This window comes from Chelonia mydas, chromosome 8, assembly GCF_015237465.2.
Source record: "Chelonia mydas isolate rCheMyd1 chromosome 8, rCheMyd1.pri.v2, whole genome shotgun sequence".
In the NCBI taxonomy this organism is placed as follows: Eukaryota; Metazoa; Chordata; order Testudines; family Cheloniidae; genus Chelonia; species Chelonia mydas.
The window spans coordinates 48,841,533-48,855,832 of NC_057854.1; the positions used below are offsets into that span (position 1 = coordinate 48,841,533).

Genomic DNA, 14,300 nt, shown 5'->3' on the forward strand with positions numbered 1-14,300 from the left:
CTACTTCACCTCTCTGTGCCTCTTTCCTTCCATTCCTTTCTGTCATGACCTGTGGCTCTCAAACCTGGGTCTGCAGGGTTCCTGGAGGTCATCACGCTCCAATCCTCCACCCAGTGGTTTACTGGCATCAGTGCGAACTGGGACTTCTTGAAGCCCAGCTCAGATAGAAGGTGTGACGTTTCACTCCATATTCTTTATGAAAATATGCTTATGATATGAATATGACATAACTGAGATGTACTTTATGCAGGATAGGTCTTGTAAGATATCATTGGAAAGGTTATAATTTACTGAATGCGATTATCCAATTTGTATACCTGTATCATTTCTGTATCTGAGTTAGGAATATTGACTATATATCTATATTTCAACTATGCTACTCTGAGCGATGCCCACTGCTAACACCTCAGGTATAACAATGGAAAAGCCAGACAGGGCTGATGGCCCATCAGCGTGGACAATGGACTGTGAAAAGGCTTGGCCTTCCTGTGGACCCTCCATACTGCCACTGACTCATGTGATACTACTGTCAGGAAGGAGTTAAAATTCAGCCAGCAGAAAAGACAGAAACTGCTGAGAAGCAAGGACAAAGTTTCTATCGATACCCCTGATAACTTAGCTCAGCTTATATGGTCAATGCCCGCCCAGTCACTCAGCTCTTAGGACAATGCTAACCTTCCCTTCACAACCCACCGGATGTCTGAAAGCACTCATCCCTCCCTGCCCTCCGCCTCCTTTCCCTGCAAGGTAGCCATAGATGCTTGATGCAATAGATGACCTCTATATGTATGTACTGTTCCTATTTTTATCTTTGTTTAGGGTTGTCTCTTGATTTGTAACAATGTCTGTCTCTGTATGTACAGATAAATGCAAATGAATTGATAAGAGAATGTATATAACTGGCCACTATGGCACCATATTTTTGAAGCTGCTTGTCAGTCTTCCCGGTACCGTGAATAAACCCCCTTCAGTATTGTCTGTGCTTGCCTGATTCTTGGGGAAAAGAATCTTTTTGCCTAACACTACAGAGTCAGGTGGTCTTGTCACCTAATACTAAACATTACCTGGGACTTCTTGTAACTTTCCACTGCAAGGAACAGGGAGGGTCAAGTTTGGGAAACAAAGGTTTCCAACCTTATGTAAATCCTATTTAAAGGTGGGGAGGAAGGCAAATGGGACTCCTCCTCTCCATGACCTGTCTGCCCAAGAAGAAAGACTGCTAAATTCACCTGAAGGGAAGGCAGGGAGAGTCCAGACTGAGACAGGGATCCAGTCTGAAAAGGAATATAACTGGAACTCTGAACCACAGAAACTTTGCAACCTGCCTAAAATAACATTTAGGATGAGAATTTACATTTTGTAACCTGTTTCATAAGTATATTGAGCTTAGCCTGTGTATTTTGCTTTATTTGGTCAGTAATCTGCGTTGTTCTGTCTCTTCTCTCTTATGTTCACCTAAAATTCACCTTTTGTAGTTAATAAATTTGTTTATGATATAACCCAGTTTATGTAATTTTTAACTGGGGGGAGAACGGGGAAAGAAGTTGTGCATATCTCCCTCCACATTGAGGGAGGGGGTGAATTTCATAAAACCTCTGGGTTTGTACCCCTTAAAAGGAGTGGGCACCAGAGTGTTGGGGAAAGCTCCTAAGGCTGAATCTTTCCAGAGCGGATCTCTGTCTCTCTGTGCAGCTGGGTGTGGCCCTGCCTGTGCGGTTGGCTGGAAGAGGCTTGTGAGCCTCACCCAGCAAGGCCAGGTAAAGGGGACTCAGGCTGGCAGAATAGGCTGATTCAGTGGCATCCCAGCACATCAGGTAACCTCCCAAAGGGCCCACACCCGTCACAGAAGGCTCTACCCCGACTGAACACAAGAGCTTCTGATTGGCCCATTCCCCCTACTTAAGCCAGAAGGAGGAACAGGAAGTCATCTGTATAGCTGGGTTCCACTCTGCTTTGGACTGCTCATCCAGTGCTATCTGCTCTTGTCTCTTGACCATGACTTCCTTGTTTCCTGAATCGGCCTGATTCCTGGTATCTGACTCTTGGTTCCTGATCTTGGCTCCTGACCTCCTGGTTCTGAACCCTGGCTGGCAGGGTGACCTGGCTCCCTGCCCTATACTAAACACTAGGCATGGCTGCCTACGTGCCGGTCCTGACACTTTGTCTGCCTTGTCAATTCAATCTCTTCAGGGAAGGGGCTGTATGTGGTTGTCCAATGTGTGTACAACAGGAACCCAATCTTGGTGGGGCCCCCTCAGTCCTGCAAATAATCAGTAATAGTCCTGCACAACGGGAATGTTGTTCAGTAAACAAAAGTCAATGGGACTCTGTGTGTATGGGGGGTGGGGGGGAGGGTGTTAAACGGTATGTTATCATGGGGCAAACTTGGGAATGACTCACACTTTGAGAACAACAGTTATTCCAATCCAGTGTTAATAGCACAGAATATGAGGGGGAGGAATTAATGCGATTTCCAGTATATGTATTTTCAAATAAATGCTTTTTAACTATATCGTCACTAGGGAGTATTCCTAACTCAGTGCCCTGTAGTGCTGCCCAGCCTCAATCACCCACTGGTTAAATTTTCAAACAAGCGCCCTTGTGGTTTCTCCCAGGCTGCCCCTCATGCTTGGAGGAGCTACCTAAAAACATCCACAAAGGTACCTCATTATCTTCCTTCAAATCCCTCCTTAAAACTCCTTCGACCTGAGGCCCACAAAAAACTTGACAAGAGTTAGGCTACTGGTGCTCTTAGTCCACTGCCCATCATTTTGACCAATATTGTCTCATCATTTCTTTTTACTTCTCATCTCTCTGTATCCACCTGTTATCTCTTATTTTATACTTATTGGGAACTCTTTAGGGCAGGCACAGTCGTCTTGTTCTGTGTTTGCACAGCACCGAGCTATCGTGATACATGGAATTAAAGTTGAGGCAATCAGCTGATGGTGTCGTCCTGCTTCTGCTAAGTCTTAAAACCCACCTTGGCAGGGTGAGGACTGATGCCTGAGTGCCACATCAGGGTGTGTAATGCTAGTGATGGGACGAGCAGTCAAACCATGATGGCCCTGGACTCTGAAATTCAGATCTGGATGTGACTATTCCCCCGAGTTTGGGGGTGTTTGGACTCCAGGCTTTGTTTTGACCTATTGCAGAGGTGCAGCCAGCCATAGATCCTGCTCCAAAGCTGAATGTCCTCAAAGTTTGGAGGTACTCACATGCAGGGATTTGCTTTGGGGTCATCTCTCATTATTATCATTAGTAGTGTTGCAGTAGCACCTGGAGCCCTCCTCATGGAGCAGGACCCACTGTGATAGGCCCTGTACAAACACAGACATTCCCTACCAGGATGAAGGAATTCCTGACCTTGTGCTGGGTTTGCCTTCGAGACAGCTCATTTCTTGTCATTCAACCACTTTTAATGTAATAGAATCATAGAATATCAGGGTTGGAAGGGACCTCAGGAAGTCATGTCACTTGCTCACAGGTGACTGAGAACCAAGAAGTGTTGCTTTTCATAGAATCATAGAAATGAGAGTCTGGAAGGAACCTCAAGAGGTTACCAAGTCCAGCCCCCTTTGCTGAGGTAGGACGAAGACTACCTAGACCATCCCTGACAGGTATTTGTGCCACCTCTTCTTAAAAACCTCCCGTGATGGCAATTCCACAACCTTCTTTGGTAACTTATTCCAGAGTTTAACAACCCATATAGTTAGAACATTTTTCCTAATATCTAATCTGAATATCCCTTGCTGCAGATTAAGTCAATTATTTCTTCTCCGACCTTCAGTGGATGTGGAGAACAACTGCTCACAGTCCTCTTTATAGCAGCCCATAACATATATGAAGACTGTTATCAGGTCCTGTCTCAGTCTTCTTTTCTCAAGACTAAACATGGCCAGTTTTTTTAACCTTTCCTCACAGGTCAGGTTTTCTAAACTTCTTATCATTTTTGTTGCTCTCCTCTGGACTCTCTCCAGTTTGTCCACATCCTTCCTAAAGTGGGCACCCAGAACTGGACGCAGTACTCCATCTGAGGCCTCACCAGTGCTGAGTAGAGCCAGACAATTACCTCCCGTGTCTTACAAACAACTTCCCTGTTATTGATATTAGCCTTTTTTGCAGTTGTGTCACAATGTTGGGTCATATTCAATTTGTGATCCACTATAACCTCTAGATCCTTTTCAACAGTACTCCCACCTACCCAGTTATTCCCCATTTAATAGCTGTGTATTTGATTTTTCCTTCCTCGGTGAAGGACTTTGCACTTGTCTTTACTGAATTTCATCTTGTTAAATTCAGACCAATTCGCCAATAGGTCAAGGTCATTTTGAATTCTAATCTTGTCTTCCAAAGTGCTTGCAACCTCTCCTGGCTTGGTGTCATTTGCAAATTTCATAAGCATGCTCTCCACTCCATTATTCAAGTCATTAATGAAAATATTGAATACTGCCAGACCCAGGACTGACCCTTGTGGCACTCCATTAGATATGTCCAGTGATGAGCTGCCAAAAGCTGAAGAACCGGTTCCTTCAGTCGCTCTGGGTCTTCGGTGGCACTGAAGGACCCGCCGCCGAAGTGCCGCTGAAGACCCGGAGCGACTTGAAGGCCCCACTGCCGAAGTGCCGCCAAAGACCCGGAGCGCCGTCGGGTGAGTAAAAATTGCCTAAAGTTAACCATGTGCTTAAGTGTTTTCTTGTTACAGCATTCAAAAGCTTTCTTGTTGCCTCACAGCACACTGTCTGGTTCCTTGTATTCTTTAACAACGGGTTCTAAACTGGCTTCAAAATTTAACAACCGGTTCACGCAGCTGGTGCGAACCGGCTCCAACTCACCACTGGATACGTCCTCCCAGTTTGACAACTAACCATTGATAACTACTGTTTGAATATGGTCTTTCAATCAGTTGCACACCCACCTTATAGTAATTTCGTCTAGACCGTATTTTCCTAGTTTGTTTATGAGAATGTTAAGTGGAACTGTGCCAAAATCCAGATATATCATGACTACTGCTTCCCCCATACACTATGCCAGTATCCCTGTCACAGAAGGAATTTAGATTGGTTTGGCATGATTTGTTTTTGTGAAATTCATGCTGGCTACTGCTTGTAATCCTGTTATTCTCTAGGTACTTAGAAATTGTTTAATAATTTGTTCCAGTATCTTTCCAGATATTAAGGTTAGGCTGACTGGGTTATAATTTCTAGGGTCCTCTTTGTTTCCCTTTCTAAAGACAGGCACTATGTTTGCCCTTCTCCAGTTGTCTGGGATCTCACCTGTCCTCCAGGAGTTCTCAAAGATAATCACTAATGATTCAGAGATTGCTTTAGCTAGATCCTTTAAGCTCCCTAGGATGAATTTTATCTGGCTCTGACGATTTGAACACATTTAACTTTAAATATTCTCGAACCTGATATTTCCCTATTTTGGCTTGCAGTCCTTCCTTCTTGTTGCTAATATTAACTGTATTGGGTATCTAGCAAAACAGGCATTAAACACCTGAGCTTTTTTGATGTCATCAGTTATTAGCTCTTCTTCCCCACTCATTATTTTTTGCTTTCAATTGCATTCAATGAAATAAAGAGGCCACATGTGACTGAGAGGGAAACATGCCTTCTTTGCGGCTGCATAAAGCTTCTAAAAATAGTCCTAAACTGCATCCAAAACACCCCTTGTTGGGATTTCCACTGGAGGCAGCAGAAGAGGGGCTCTGGGAGGTTAACCATTATTTAAATAATGGCTTTCTCACCCCTCTTTCACCTCCCCAGTCCTGCCCAACCCCGTCACATTATGCAGCATTTTTCCTGTTGATTTGAAAAGCAGCAGTGCAGCTGTTAAGGGGCTAAGTGAAAGGAGGAATTGGGCAGATAATGGCAGGTGTAGGGAACGCAGGTCCAGGAAGCAGGCAGTGCAGAAGCAAGAACAAGGTGGAGGGGAGTGGGGCAGACAGCAGAGCAATAGAGAGGGTTGTGGGCTGGACAGAGGGAATCTGGAGAAGTTGTTGGTTGCTGGCCAGCGCCTGTGTAGCAGCTGCAGCTGTGCTGCCTATACGAAAAAGGACCAGCATTGCGTGTTGGCCATGCACAGCTCAGAGTCCTGGGGAAGAGTGAAAAGGTTGAGTCTCTAGGGAGAGGTGCTGAGGAGACAGGGCTCTGTGAGTGGCGAGGTTCACCTATGTAGAAATGCTGCAGCCCTCTCCTCGCTGCTCTGTGACTGATGCACCATTTTAGCTGGGACAAAAGGGTTAAATTGTATCTTGGCAGAGGGGTGCCCAAGCTGCAGGCCCAGTGGGCACTCATTGGGGTGAGCACGTCCTTGTCGTCTGGGACTAGGCAGCTCTGGTGCCTAACTGTATGATTTGGGGAGATGGCAGCCATGGAAGAGAGATCTGCAGTGAGGTGAATGCATATAAACCTGCGAGCGTCACGTGCCCCCAGCCAACACCCACACGCTGCTTTCCTGCCGGGAGATGGGAAACTTACGGACGACAAATATGGCATCTCTTTGGTTGGGATGGAGTCTGCTTCCCTTCCCACCCACTCCCCTCATCCCCTGCAGCGCCAGGCCTGCTATCTGGGTGCTCGGCGTGAAATGCCGAACGTAGCTTTTATCCTCGTTCTCAAGTAGCCTGGTTAGGAGAGACAAGTGGAGAAGCACTTTAGATAATGACCCAGATGCTCCTGCACAAAAGGCCGAGGGCAGGTGGTTTCCAGACAGATGGTAATAGCCCCAAGAAGGACAGCACTTTACCTTGGCCTTATTGGGTGGACTACAGTTGTCATAGCAACAGCCGTTGGTTACACAGTGATCTTCCCCTGTGATGCTGGCAGAGGGTCCCCGTGTGAACTATTGCAACAGCTGTCATGGTCCTTCCACTGGTGTCAGCTGGGGTCCTGAGCAGGAAGGCAGTGCAGAATGCTGGGGCCCAGGTCCCTTGCACAGTGCACCGCACGGACACCCTGGCTGAGTTAGGGAACTGCGACGAGCACGATGGTATTTTTCCTCCGCAAATGAATTACTCTGCAGAAATCACCTCCGGAATGTCTGACAGCTTTGTCTGCGTGAAATGGCCCCACGCCTGGGCATGTGTAGGGCCTGAGTCTCAGTTACTGTGTTCCTGTTATGGGCAAGGGGAGCTTAAAGCTCTGCCCATATGCCAGGCTTGGGAAAGGCCCTGATGTAAGTCAGAGCAACATCAGGGCTGCTCTAACTTGTGCTTTGCATCCCATGGCTCCCCATGGGCCCCAGGGAGCAGAGAACAGCAGTAGTGTGTTGCCTTCCTGCCAAGCCAACCCATCCTGACATGCCCCTGATCCACCCACTTCACAAGCAGGCTGAGAGCAGGGCCTACCCTTGCACCAGCTCTGGGCCCGGTAGGGAGGCCACTCCTACCTGCTGAGCAGTCTTGTCCCTTGTAACCTTCCTCACAAGCGCACATCCCCTTCTGGCAGAACCCACGTCCGCTGCAGGCATTCAGGCATCTCAGCTGACCGCAGTCTTCCCCCACGTAGCCCTCCTGACAGATGCAGGTGCCATTGGTGCATCTCCCCTTTCCCAAGCAGTCATCGGGGCACCTCAGCTCGCTGCAGTCTTCCCCTGCATAACCTTCTTCACAGACGCACTCCCCGTCCACGCAGAGGCCTCGGGAGCTACAGTCCGTCGGGCAGCGGAGCTCTGAGCAATCGTCCCCACTGTAGTCGTTGTCGCAGATGCACTGGCCTTCTACGCAGATTCCCCGGCTGGAACAGCCCATGGGGCAGTGGGGCTCTGAGCAGTTTTTTCCAGCCCACCCTTCATTGCAGATGCAGCCACAGGACTCCAGGCTAAAGTTACCGTGCCCACTGCAGTGGGGGATGTAATCTAGCTGCCCTGGAATGATCAAAATCAACAAGTCAGCTATCACTAGGGGCTCTATGGTGGGGACAGAGGAATCCCCACAATGGCTGCAGCCACAGTATGATGATATCCTTCCAATAGTGCTGTAGTTTCATTTGGGCATTTGCTGGGGGACATTAATGCTCACAGGAGTAGGAGCCTGATTACACTGTGCATTATTCTCCTGCATAACTCTGCCACTTGCAGAGGCAACGCGTGGGGGAAGGCACGCAGGGTCATGTGCCCCCCTATTTCTGCCAGGGTTTAGATGACCTGCCATGAACCCTGTGGCATTCCGCCTGAACCTTTGTCGTGCCTCCCGCCCACTATCAACAGTTATGCGTTGTCTCTATCTGCCAGGACACTTTGGTCTTGACCTGCAGTGCTCCTCCGCTATTCCAGCCGTGGGCTAGTGCCAGTCATGCTGAATTGCCCCCAAGCTGTGAAATTGTTTTTAATGACATGCTTAAAAGGTCCATTTGGAGCTATGACAAGATGCACTTAACACAATATTCACTTAGGATTATTATATATTATTTGCAAAATTCCGATTTCAGTCCAGGTTTGCATTCAAAGGGTTTTGATTTGGCACAAGTTATGCAGGCCTGGACAAGCATTGCTACTGTGGATGACATTGTGAGATACAAAAAAGCTATTTCTAGTGGTTTTTATGGCCTCTCTGAATCATGTGCAGCTACTAGACCTGCAGGGCTGCAAAACGTTGGACTTTAAGGCCCTAGTCTGCACTGGTGCATGGGTCTGTCAGCACTGAACTTGGTGCAAGATTGGGCCCTAAGTTTGTGGCATTTTTATGTACAGAAAACCTGTTACTGGCTGAGAACTGAATCTCTAGTCCATCCTGGGCCTTGGGTAAAGGGGAAGAGAGGAAGGATATCTCTGTCAGGCTGATTTAAAACAAAAGGGTATTTGTTTGAAATTCTCAGGGGGCTGGAGAGCATTAGAAGTAGCCTCCAGGGGGATGGAATAGTGAGCAGAAGGCAGGTGGAGTGATCAAAGGTGAGTGCTAAGTGCAGTTGTTACACAGCTCTGTAACATGCAATTACTACGGAGCTCTGCAGCATATCACATGATTACCATCTCCTACGGGCCCCTGGGATTGGGAAAACCTGACCGTAGAAACATTTTATTGGGCTTCAAAATCCGAATCATTTATGTTCAAATGTTTTGCACTCTCTCTCTCCCTCTGTGTGTGTGTGCGCGTGTGTGTGCGCACACACACTTATTGGAAGATTCAGCTTTTTTCCATCTCACTTCACCCTTCTTAAATTGCATGGTTGTTCCCTGAATTCAACATCCTCACACTGGACGGGTTCTGTGGAAAACATAGTATGTGTTCATGTCATTAAAGACTGTATCATAATGCTTATGCACCAGGGGGCTGAATTTAGGTTGCATGGGCAATCTTAATTCTGGCATTGTCTAATTTTTGCACGCTTGATTTTGCAATTGTAAAGACCTTCTGACGTATTTTTTTAGATGTAATTTCTTAATTCGTTAATAATAAAACCAAACTGAAAAAAACCCTCCAGAAATTCTATAATATGGAACCATATTCACCTCCGATGTGGGTCATCAGCAGAGTTCCGACCTTTGGATCCACAGCACAGACCTCTACCACATGAGCTAATGGAGTGCCCGATGATGGTAGTAGGCTATTATCTTCTGTGAGAGCCAGCCACCAGAGGGGGATAAGACTCTTAGCCAGGGGTCTTGACAGCTGTTTGCTGTCAGCAGAAGAATGTAGACTCAGGACACCTGGGTTTGATCTGGAGGGGTTGCCCTAGATTACAGACCATTCTGACCCTCTGTTTCTACCCAACTCCCCCTCCTCAACGCTTGGCTCTTATCCCCAGCCCCTCTGCTGCTATGTAGCCCCCCAAAGTACCTGCCCCTATATAACTCCAGCACCTCCCTCTACCCCTCTACTCTTGTCCAACACCCCCACACCATCAGTTCCTGTCCCCTCTGCTCCTTTTCACCTCCCATCCCCTGGCTCCTGCCCTCTCCCCGCTGCACCTAAATACCCCATATCCTCTTCCCCTCCCTCTGCTCCTGTCTGTTCCGCCCCTGGCTCCTGCCCCTCTCCTTCCCACTCCCTGGCTCCTGCAACACCCTCTATCCTGCTGCCTGTCCACCCCATTGGGCTGGTGGGTTGGGGGAATATGTGCCTATATAAGACAAAGCCCCGAATATTGAGACTTTCCCTATAAAATCAGAACATCTGGTCACCTAAGTGCCAGCAATGGGGAGCCAGGAGAGACAGTCTCCCTGCTCTCAGTTCCTGTGCCTGGCACCACAGCTGAGCCCCTTGGTGGAGGTACAATTGCAGGAAAAGTCCTGTGCAGGCCCGGGACAGAGCACGCTCCGCTGTTCTGCAGGGATGGCCCATATGCAGTCTGGTTGGCATGTAGGAGCTGTGCAGGGATGGAGCATGCTCAGTGCAGACAGAATTTTTGGAGAGTTTAGCTGCCAAACAAGTTTCTGCTTAGTACATGCAAAATGAGATTTTTTGGAGGCTTATTGTTTGGCTAAATCTGGGCACATTTTCACAGGGACAGCAAAAGGCACATCCCTGACACCAGGGCAGTCCTGTTACCAAATTTCATGTGCATGGAGGCACTACAGCTTCTCCGTGAGATGGTGGTAAGAATTATTTTACCATGGGCAAAACAACGTATTTTCTCCTAAACTCATTCTTGGAAATGGTTGAACCATTTGACTGAAACTTTTCCAAAATATTCAGCCTGATACAGACACCTGGTGTGGAAAATGTCAACCTGAATGGTTGAAGTTTGGTAAAATTATAAGCAAGTGAAAACAGAGTCTTATAATGGAAAATGTTAGGCAATCTTAATTATAGGTGGTGCTATCGCCTCCACCTATCATATATATTGCTGACCAACAAACATAAAAGTGGTTGGTTATAAAGTGTGATGGGACCATTTAGGCTATGCACACATTGGGGTGGTGTTCGGGTGTTCAGACTCTTGTTAAGTTGTCAGTAGATGAGAGAGGATGCTTGAACAGTTGCCAGAAAGTGGAGGATCATTTATGGAAATGTCTGGCACTGGTGGGGTGGGGGGGATGACCAATTCTTATCTGATTTACACTGGTGTTAATCAGAGTAACTTCACTGAATTTAAAGAAGTTACTCCAGATCTCCCTGGTGTAGCTGAGATTGGACTGGAGATTCCATAGAGTGATAAATATTTTGTAACTTCATTTGCATACATTATAAATAACCCAAATAGACCTACAACTGTTTTTACAACTAACTCCTTTCATGTTTTATCTCTTGAATTTTATTACTTGATTTTAACAGTGATTATTCAGCACATCAGTTTAATGGTGGAATAGTTTACATTTTATTTTTACCTAATGCAGTTATTAATATGTATGTTTGGATAACGTGTTTGGTGCCAGACCTTCAGCTGGTATAATTTGGAATCGCTTGCTTTGAACTGGGGCAGATTTACACCAGCTGCCGATCTGACCCATACACATTTCTCTGTGTGTTGCTGTGTTCTCTCTGTATGATGATGATGTGTGCATATAATCCCCCCTCACACACACAGATCATGAGCCTGATTCTCCTATTATCTATTAATATAACTTTGTTGGCTTCAGTGTCGTTACTTCTGATTTACATTGCTGTGTGACTAAGAGCAGGGTTAGGCCCAATGTAATTATGTATTATGCCAATTACAAAATAACAAGTTAAAAAAGGGAGAAGACTTGGGGGAGCAAAGTTTGGAGTTTTTTGATTGTAGCCAATTCCTGTCTTCGCCCTACACTGGACAGTAGTTTTCTGCACCTGGGATAGGGCTTTGGATACCTTCCGTACGTTGACATTTCCTCCCCTTGAGGAGTTCTCATACGCCCCATTGGAGCGTTCATTTTCTACGCTTCACCATTCAGAGACCCGGATGCATGCTGTTAAGGAGTCCGGCAGAAACTCTTTGAGAAAACATCTCTGGTTCCTCACTCGGTTGAAATTCATTGTCTCAACGCCCCCCCTTCGTAACCCATTTCCTTACAGCAACCCGCTATTTCCTTGGTTTTGAAGAACTGCCTTGTAGAGATGATGAACTGAACTGTGTCTTTTGAAACAGTAACCCTTATGGAAGGGTTACAGAAAGCTTCATAAAGCTTGCACATTTTGATTCAGATGGAATACTCGGATGCTAGGTTTGTGCCTGCATTAGGAAAGCGTTTGTTTGTCTTTCATGGCAGCTAAAGTTATCTCCTGATATTTTTTTAACTGTGAATTTCATATCCACTCAGTCCTTCTAGGGAGAGGGCAGAGAACTCATTTATTGCTGACTCCTGCGCTGCTGTATTGTGTGAAGGGACTACTTCGGAAACCAGTCGATTTTCTCTTCTACCAATCCCATGAAAAGTTACAGAACTGGCCTAATGATTGCTAAGGAGCAGGGGGTATAAAAGACGGACTTGCTGCCTCGTCACCTTGTTAGCATCATGCAGTTGTTTTTTAACCTGGCTTTAGCTGTGGTTGTGACTACGTTACCGGTGAAAGGACTTGAGCTGCAATGATATCATAAAATGGTTGCTCTTGGCGGGAATCTCTGTGGATTAATCTTGCTGTTCAGTTCAGTTCCTGTTTACCTGTAGCTCTTTAGAATGCTCACAACTTGCTGGTGATACATGGGAAAAGGCCCCGGTGATTCAGTGTAGAGAGTTAAGGCTAGATTGTGACTTGGATTGCATTCCCATATCGGGGATTAAGCATCCCACTCCCCGACCACTTCCCAACCTTGGATCTGGGATGTATTGTTCTAGGAGGGGAGCAAGCTGGCACGGGTAGGTATGGAGTGGTGAGGAAGGAGCAGGGCCTTGACCCTATCTTCCCACTTGCTGAGCAGAGCCAGGGCAGGGGGTGTTGTACCTCACTGTCTGTAGAGGCTAGTAGCAAAAAGCCACTTCCCTTGCCATGAACAAGGAGGAAGGAGGGAAGGAATTGTGACTTGGGGTGTGTGTTGGGGTCACAATGCCTTCTGGGGCTACTCCAGGGCTGCTGAAACTTAGACACCACTCCAGTGCCTAAAAGTCAAATCTAGGCCTTAATTTTTCCTCTTATGCCAACAGAAGCTAATTTCTCTAGGTCAGCCACAGTTTATTGAAGGAGCCTGGGGACACTTGGGATGGAGTGAGTGAAGGGACTGGATTCCCATCTCTTCCCAGAAGAGGAAAGTCTTTCTAGGTCAGTAGGGAGAGGTACATTGGTAGAAGGGTGTAGGTCTCGGTCAGGGTATTGGGCCATTGGTGGAGCAGTCGGGGGAAGACCAAGATGCAAAGAGCAATGAAGTTCAGCTCTCTTCTCACCTGAGCAGACAGTGTTTCCTCTGGGTCACTGCTGAATATACTGAAGAGCTTGGAGAAAGCTCAACACTTAATAACCACAGAGTGAGGGCCAGATTCAGTGGCTGGGTAAGTCGCATGTAGGGTCTAAACTGGTCAGCAAATGGGCTCAAGTGACAAAGTAGTGTCTGGTAACTTGCACCAATCCAGCAGTCAGCATGAGTGTCCAAAATAGGTGTGAGTGTAACCTACATCAGTTCAATATCTTGTGGAGACCAAAATCAGCTCTTGGTAAGTGGGCCCAGTTCCATTCTGTTACATGCGGGTAAATCAGCAGGCATTCCACTGAAGCCAATAGCAGTTGGATCCCCTTACACCCTACAGCAGTGGTGGGCAACCTGCGGCCCACAGGCCGCACACAGCCTGTCAGGGTAATCCGCTGGCAGGCCGCCAGACAGTTTGTTTACATTTGCATGGCCACCCACAGCTCCCAGTGGCCGCGGTTTGCCGTTCCTGGCCAATAGGAGCTGTGGGAAGTGGCGGCCAGCACGTCCCTGTGGCCTGCTGCTTCCTGCAGCTCCCATTGGCCGGGAACGGCGAACGGTGGCCACTGGGAGCTGCGGGTGGATGTGCAAATGTAAACAAACTGTCTGGCAGCCTGTCAGCGGATTATCCTGATGTGCCACGTGCGGCCTGCAGGCCACAGGTTGCCCTCCACTGCCCTAGGGTTATCTGCTCTTCCTCCACCTTTTGCCTCTGCCAGGCAGGTTACACTCACTTTGCATTATCTGCTGAGTTCCAAATTGATGCACTTTGCCACTTGCACCTATCTTCTGACCAACTTATACACAATATGTAACTTACATCCAGCACCATTTATATCTGAATTTGACCCCGAGACTTCCATGGGAATTGTACCCACTTTACCAAGCTGCACTTGGGCCAGCGACTGAATTTCACTGTCGGTCTAGAAGAAGATATTTCCCCCATGTATAAACATTGACAAATCCATGTTGCAGGTTGGGATGCTCAAGAATCAATGAACCTGGAGACTGAATCTCTTTTTTAGGGGATGAAGAACTGTC

General features: G+C 47.1%; 1 protein-coding gene across 2 annotated transcripts in view; it reads right to left on the minus strand.

Annotated features, from left to right (window-relative positions):
• TNR (tenascin R) overlaps nt 1-14,300 on the minus strand; it is a 281,523-nt gene that overhangs the window by 55,100 nt on the left and 212,123 nt on the right. For both annotated transcript variants that reach the window (XM_037907415.2, XM_043553066.1), the window contains one exon: nt 7,393-7,869. In XM_037907415.2, the coding sequence (XP_037763343.1) occupies nt 7,393-7,869 (477 nt within the window). The remainder of the gene's footprint in view (nt 1-7,392; nt 7,870-14,300) is intronic.